The 7,654-nt window shown below is 51.2% G+C and overlaps 1 protein-coding gene across 4 annotated transcripts; it reads right to left on the reverse strand.

The window, feature by feature from the left end:
* Window positions 1-187: 187 nt before the first annotated feature.
* On the reverse strand, window positions 188-7,409 carry AVPI1 (arginine vasopressin induced 1). 4 transcript variants are annotated; one of them, XM_045854636.1, is made up of 4 exons: window positions 7,254-7,352; window positions 5,709-5,764; window positions 1,716-2,012; window positions 188-768 (listed from the first exon to the last, which is right to left on the reverse strand). In XM_045854636.1, the coding sequence occupies exons 3-4, from the start codon at window positions 2,000-2,002 to the stop codon at window positions 621-623; spliced, it is 435 nt and encodes a 144-aa protein (XP_045710592.1). In that variant the 5' UTR covers window positions 2,003-2,012; window positions 5,709-5,764; window positions 7,254-7,352; the 3' UTR covers window positions 188-620. The 4 variants fall into 4 exon arrangements, with proteins under 4 accessions (XP_045710592.1, XP_045710589.1, XP_045710590.1 ...); XM_045854633.1 differs by lacking the exons at window positions 5,709-5,764; window positions 7,254-7,352 and adding exons at window positions 2,474-2,722; window positions 6,959-7,244; XM_045854634.1 differs by lacking the exon at window positions 5,709-5,764 and having other exon boundaries at window positions 7,254-7,409.
* Between the last annotated feature and the right edge of the window lie 245 nt (window positions 7,410-7,654).

Raw genomic sequence — 7,654 nt, forward strand, 5'->3', positions numbered from 1 at the left:
TGACCACCTCTGAAAAAGGAGGCTTCCACACAGGGGCTCTACAGGATGGTAGGGAGAAAGCGAAGGATACGAGGCCTCTTTTCTTCCTGGGAACACACACACTTCCCTGCAATGTGCCCAACCCATCACCTACCAGCCCCAGAGTATCCATTGTGGGGTCCTCCCTTCTGTGAGAGACTCACATTGCTCTTGATGCAAATGTTTTTATTTTGCCATTTAAACCAGTTTCCTCGTGTGACCTGACAGGGGCAGGGGTGCAGGACAGTCTGCTGGACCATCGGTCATAATAGCAGGAAGGTTAGTAGCAGGAGTGGTGAGATGCTTTAGTTTGAGTGCCCATCACTTGAATCCCGGGGGGAATGTCATGCAGTCCAAGTATAGTGTTAGATGGGGAAGGGTCAAGGCGAAAACGGTCGCTGTTTCTCCTGGTGAGGAAAGGGTCCCACACAATGGAGAGCTCAGTGGACACCTCCAATCCTGTTCTGAATTGAGCAGGCCAGCAGCAGCGTGTGGGGCCATCTGCCTCAAGTCTCTTTTCCTCCTTCATCTTCCCGGGCCCTTTGGCAAAAGTCCCTATGATTCCTGGGGAAGACACTGCTGCTCCCAGCCCCTTCCCTGGATCAGTGTCTGATCTGATGGAGGTAGCTTGTGGGGCCTGGCTTCCTCCAGTTCCGACGGATCCTGGCACTTGTCCTCCTAGTGTTCAGGTACTGATCGCTGGAAGCACTGCTCTGTGCGTCGGCCAGTGGATTGTGGGGCTCTGGGATTCTGCAGGAAACAAGTGTATGATAGGCCAACATCAACAGGAAGGACAGAAAAGGGACTAAGGATTTTGATCATGCAAACTATTGAAACACTGGGGCAAAAGGAGACCAGGGCTCTGGTCTCGTCTCTGCCCCCAGAGAGCTACATGAGAGGCAAAAGCTTTCAGATTTCTATGCAGAGTGGGACTAGGTCAGGGCGTGCCCCACTCAGCATTTCTCCAACTTCCTCTTCCTGTACTCGTGGCAGACATTAGTAAGTCATATGAGCATCCTTACCAACATACATTAAGTAGGGATTACTGACCAATTGGAATTAATACGGATCTGATGATCTCAGAAGGCTTGTTAAGGTCTAATTTTGATTGTGGGCCCCAGGGAAGGAATGAGCTACGGCCAAGCATGTAGCCGTAGTGGTTGGTTAGGCCGTGTGATTCAGCTTGATCTCTGGGGGGTCCCCTGTTCCTGAGCTGGCAGTGGCCTAAGCAAAGAGGTGGTTGACTAGGGAAAGTTTAGGGTAAAGTTTCTCAGTTTTAATCTTTGATGCCTCTACAGTACTTCCCTATGCTGTATTCTCTCTAATTACACAGCCAAGATTCTCACCAGGCTGACTATCAAATGTTACCTCCTCTTTAATAGGGAAATAGGATTTTTTTTTCCTTCCAAACACTAGTCCTTCCTACCTGTTAAGAACCACTGTGAAGTGAGGTGGCACTGATAGGATCCTGGCGCCCCTTCCCACGCGAGTTCACAGGGTCATGTATGACTCCAACAGAATAGCAACCTTTTAAGTGCTTCCGTGTGGCAGGCACTGCGTAGACCTTATGACAACCCCAATGGTAGGCACTTCACGGTGAGGCCAGGTCAGCAGCCCCAGGTCCCACAGCCAGGAACTGGTGGGACGGGCACCATGAGTGCCCTCCCTCCCTCAGCCCTCTAGTCCCAGGGACCTACCTGAGCCGGCTGCAGTGGTGTAGTGAGTGGCCCAGGGGTTTCTGCCTTGGGGGCCTCTTCCTGCGCAGCCTCCTCAAAGCCTCTGCCATACGGGGGTCCCCAGCACACTCCCAGATGATCTGTGCCCGTTCCTCAGCCAGCTGGTCCCCGCTGCGCTGAAACAGGCCCTGGATTTGCAGCAGCTCAGCGTCCTGGAAGATGTTGGCTGACGCCTGCTTGCGGCCCCGGGCCTCAGGCGGGGCCTGCCCGGGGAGCGGCTCGCTCACCACAGAGGCTGGGGTGCCCATCCTGGGTGCTCTGGGGAAGGAAAGACAGACGAACATCATTAGTTCTATAGGCCCCTCCCAAACCTGGGGGTCCCAACTAATGCAAGGACTTCTGGTGTCACTGTTGTCAGAGGCAAAGTGGAGTAAGTCCTGACTTGAGATCACTGGTTTCCCAGGGCACCGTGGGGAAATAATGTTGTTGATGACAGCCACACTTTATGATCGAGTGCCTGTGTGTCTGACACGTGTGTTAAGAGTCACAGAAACCTGGGAGGTAAGACTGGTTTATCTCCCCTTTACCAACGAAAAAGTGTGGCTCTGGTTCAGTGACTCTCCCACAGTCCAAAGCACTGTGTAAGTGCAGGGCCAGGAGAACCCGGCTTGTCTGGCTCGAGTCCAGGCAGAACGCAGGACTTAATGACACCAGCAGCAGAGCTGAAACGTGGCGAGCACTTTGCATGTGTCAGGCACCCCTGGAAGAGCCGTGTTCACCTCACACCGTCGGAATGTGACGTGAGCACAGCAGCCCTGTGAGGTGCTTTCATCCGCCTCATCTCACAGATGAAGAAGCTGAGGAACAGAATCCAGGTTTCTGGCACTGAGGCCCAGGCTCTACAGCGCAGAAGCGAAAGGGGGGCTGTGGAGCTGGCTACCAGGGTTGGAATCCCAGGCTGCCTCCCCCACTTGCTGCTGACCGTGCTGCATCCACTCCTGTGTAAGCCCATTAGCTTCGCTGGGTTGCTGTGAGAACAAGTGAAGACACAGTGCTCAGTGTTCTACTCTTCTGCTTTTCCGTCCATAAAATTGACAAGAGTCGTCCCACCTTCTAGCTTCAAGACCCTGGGGATGAACCACCAAGTCCATACAAAGTGGGGCAAAGACAGGTTTACAGTTGTTTGTATGGGAAATAACAATACAAGAATAAACTGTTTCATGTACTCCCAGCTGTAAACCTACTTTTGCCCCACCGTGTATAATTTAGCAAAGAGTGTGAAATAGACCAACCATCTAACTAGAGTCCAAAGGACTGTAGAGAGAAAGGGGCAGAAAAGGATACATATAGAAGAAAAAAGTGGGGGGGGGGCGGGGGGGGAGAAAAGGCTAACACAGGGTTAGGATACTCTTATCACAGGGCAGAGGCTGAAATTTACAAGAAAATTCAATAAAAGTTAGCTCATGTCAGTGCCCCACCCCCGTATCCAGGATATGAAAATTAAGCCGTCTCCCTCAGGTCTAGAGAGTTCACGTTGGATAATGAAGTCTCCATCTCTCAGTGCCATTCTGACTTCCCAGATGATGACGGTCCCCCCTTACCCTGGCCTCTCTCCTCCTCACCTCAATAGCCACCCTCCCGATTCCGGTAATTTCTACACTCCTCTGTCCCAGTTTCTAGGCCTCCTATCATAAGAACTCACTCTTTTTTCAAAAGATTTAATAACTGAAATAAATCTGCACAAGAGTTTCAGATAAATTACCTTCATAAAAAGTATATGTTTTATCTGGAAAATGAGAATTTTAAAACCTTAGGCACAATAATGGGAATCCGGTTAAAACCTAACGTGATAATTAAACCCCAAAGCTGAATTATATAAATATACTATGGCCATAAAACAACAGTCACCAAGTAGCACTTTCAGGTTGATCAAGAGAAATCAAAGCTAACTATGGGGCGTTTATTCTGCGTCACGCAGTATGCACAGTACCATCGCATCCTGAAAAGAAGTCTAGGAGCCAGGCGCTGTTATCTTCACCCTGGTTCACAGGCAAGCAAAGGGAAGCTGAGACTTAGACATAAGCACCAGGGGCTCAGCCAAGGCCAAAACCTAGTCTCACTGCAGTCCAGGCTTTTTAAAAAGATTTCTTAAAATTTATTTTTAGAGAGAGGGGAAGGGAGGGAGAAAAACATCAATGTGTGGTTGCCTCTTACAGGCCCCCCAGTACGCCCCCCACAGGGCACCTGGCCCGCAACTCAGGCATGTGCCCTGACTGGGACTCAAAGCGGTGACCTTTTGGTTTGCAAGCTGGCGCTCCATCCACTGAGCCACTGCAGCCAGGGCTAGCCCACACTTTTAAACAACCTGCTTGTCCATAGCCAAGCAGCTGAAAGCACACTTCTTCCCATGATTTCTGTAAGGAGCGCTAATTCACAAAGGGGAAAACACATCAGTAGCAGGGAAAGAACACTGAATATCCCACACTGGAGGCAGGGGTGAGGTGTGGAATTTATCTGAAGTCTTTTCTCTAATGTCAGGACTATTCCCTGGGTGACAAGCAGCCCCAGTTTTGAACTTGTGGCGGCATGAAGAGGAAGATCTCTAGCTCCCACAAAAGAAATCTGGAACACAACCCAACCCAGGGCACAGAGCACTGGCTTATGAATCCAAGGCCTTGGGTTTGAGCCCCAGTTCAGCCACTCAGTGATCGAGAGGCCTCAGGTACTTCGCATGTTTCTGTGGGCCTGCCTTCCTCTTACATCTGTAAGAAGAACATGTAGATGCTGAAGGTCTCCAACGGCCTGTGCGGGTGGTGAGTCAACAATTCCATGAAAGGCTAGGTCTGAACGAAGAGATGGTTTGCTTGTCTGCCAGGGCCTAGGAGCAACATGTGTGGACAGGTCTGGCTAATTAGGTGTCACCCCACCTAATTAAGACACCCCAACCAGTAGCTCCTCTTCTCAATCTCCCCTGGAGGCCAGGCATTGCTCTGCTGCTGTGGGCGATGGTGTTAGGGTCTGGTGGAAGACAGGGAACTCACTGTTCTAAAGCACTCTAGTGACCCAGGCTGGCTATGGCCAAGCCTGGGACACTCCTAGGGGGATCTGGGTGGTGGGAGAAGGGGTGATGTCTTCTCTCTCAAACTCAGTCAATCTCACCCTCCCCTCACGAGAATGGCAGCTGCCTCAGGGAGGAAATGGCTTGGAGCCCGACTTCCCAGATAGTCCCAGCTGCCTCTACCAGGGCTGCAAAGGCCCCGCAAGGCCCTACCTCCAGCCTCTCAGAGAGTTACAAATGCACTAATGAGAAACCACTTGGGAGAGTCTGAGCCTCCAGCTACACCCTCTGTAAGCCTCACGATCGGGGGTGGCACCTCCAGATTTTGAGGCCCCTACTCTAGGTTCTGCCTCCCACCCCAAGGTTCAGACAGCAGAGTTAGGATAATAAAAATCAGTCATATCAGGTAGGATTAGACTTTAAACTTGGGGGAAAATGAATCAGAGCACTTTTATTATCAGAAGAAACTTCTGTCTCTTCAATGTGTTCAATAGTTACTTTCCTCCTCATTTCCTGGACAAGACTTGAATCCAGGGAAGTCAGTAAATACTTGAACAATGGCACTTTTTAAACTGGAAGATGAAATGACAGGGCTATTAAAAGATTACAAATGAATCTTCCATTTCAGAACTGACAAAAAAGATTAAGTCCGTAAGTGAATAAGTAAAGACTAATTGCAAAATCAATTTGACACAAACTAGGTTAAAAATGAACCCCCCAAGTAAATACCAAAATGTCAAAAGCTGACAAAGTTCACCTTTGAAACAGGCAGTTAAGGAACTACATAGCTCTAACAAAGAAATATATTTAAAAAGTGACTCACCATGCAACGAACTTGCAATTTATAAATATGGTACACGACTGAACACTCTTGGTAATGTACGAAGCTCAGTTAAGACATCTATCTATGCTCACTGTGCTCTCAGGGAGGTGTAACGGTGAGAGGCAGAACATACCTTTGTGAGCTACACAGCAACTGGCGCCTCCCTTGGTTCACCACCTTTAGATAACCCTGTTGGTGGTAATAATCTGTAAGCGGAGGCCAAGGGCCTCTTAGGAAAAGAACTGGAGGCTCTGGCCCAAGGCCCAAATCAACACTTGTGGCCCTGGCCTGGTTCCCTGCACAGACATGCCACTGGACAGCAGCCAAAATCTGTGGATCCTCAAATGGGAGGCCCAGTGCAAAGGGATGCATGTTCCACCCCCATCCGAAAGGGCCTAGCCTCAGCCAGGCATGCCTGAGGGAAGTGGACATACCCTGGCCTCCAAATCTGTGTCCCAGGAGGCGAAGGAAGGAAATGGGCCCTTCCCCCAGGCCAATTCTCAGATATGACCTGGAAAAAAATAAGTCCTACTAGATCCAGGCATATCTTTTTTCAACAGTTCAAGAACCCTGAATTCTGGCTGTGCCACTGATAACGGGGTGATTTTGGCAAGCCCCAGTTGTCCCCTGCCTCAATGTGCTCATTGTCAGAATGGTGAGAATACACAACCCCTAAAGAGATAAGGGTGATAAAGTGTACTGGAGGCATCCATCCCAGTACATTACTTTATGAAAGCATGGTGTAAGGGAAAGGCTGTTCAACTACCCATTTTTGTCACCACCACTATCATGACACTCCCTCAAAAGGGGCCTTCACTCTTGGGAGAAGATGGTAAAGGGAGATGGAGTCCTCTGGGGGCTTTAAAATCATCACTGCCATCGAGGCACCTTGCTACAAGTCAAAAACAGAACAGCACTTTCAGAGAGGTAATCTCTTTACTCCTTATGACACTCCTATGAGGAGGTACTATGCTATACCCATTTTACAGATGAGAAAGCTAAGTTCAGGAAGGTTAATTAACTTTCCCAAAGTCACACAGGTAGTAGGTGATAAGGCTAAGATATGAAAACCCAGGTAGTCTGACCCCAGCATCTGGGCTCTCAACCAGTGTTATTTTTGTTCCCGCCAGATGGCTGCAGAGGTCTTCAGAGGAAGGACCCAGGAGGCTCTGAAACCTCTGGGAGGCTGTTCTCTGCTTCTGCAGGTTTTGGAAGGTACAGGGATCGAAAGTCAGGTCTCCCCAGCCAGCCTCTGTGCCATTTGCACTCCATGGCCCCGCGAGTAATTAGAGCGATTACTCACCGCGCTGAAGGGCTGCGCCGACAGACCTCAAATCGGGATGGGGCAAGATAAGATGAGCCTACCCCAAACCCTACCCTTACCCGGCCTTTCGAAAAGGAGGACGCAGCTCTGGGCTTGCTTCTGCCGCGAAGGTGTTCACAAGGACCAGGCGGCATTTACCGACAGGTCGAGAGCTTCGGAAGGGGTATCCTGGCCGAGATTACACAGCGACATCCCCAGAACAGGTCGGACCCCGGGAATCAGACGTGGCGCTCCGCACAACAACCGGGCCCTAGGTGGATCTGGGGGTTTGGGTCCTGGCGGCACCCGGGCTCTGACGACTAGCTCGCCCGCCCGCTCTCAGCGCAGCAGGAGCTGGGTCACGGACCTACGTACCTGGCTATCCGAGGCCGGCCACCTCGGTTACAGCCACGGCTCCCCGGAGAAAGCGCTCCTCAGCGCAGGAACAGCCAATCCTCAGCCGAGCCTAGATGTGAGCTCCAAAAGGAGCCTTCCAAAATCGAACGCGGAGACTCCGTGGGCCAATCAGCAACTACAGAGAGCGAGGGGCGTGTTATGGCTCCTCCCCCTTCCCTCCGCCGGCCTCGAAACCCGAGTGCGAAGATTCCCGGGTCCAATCAGCGCTGGAACAGCGACGAGGGGCGTGTCCGTCCGGGTTCCTACCCGGAGCCCCCGGCCGCCCCCGCTTCTCTCAGGGAGGCGCCCCGCCTTCATTGACGTCAGTCCCCTGGGTGAACGCGGTTTTGCTGGCGCGGGACTGGGGCGAGGCTGCATTC

Source organism: Phyllostomus hastatus, unplaced genomic scaffold, assembly GCF_019186645.2.
Source record: "Phyllostomus hastatus isolate PE091 unplaced genomic scaffold, TTU_PhHast_1.1 phas_scaffold_1066, whole genome shotgun sequence".
NCBI lineage: Eukaryota > Metazoa > Chordata > Mammalia > Chiroptera > Phyllostomidae > Phyllostomus > Phyllostomus hastatus.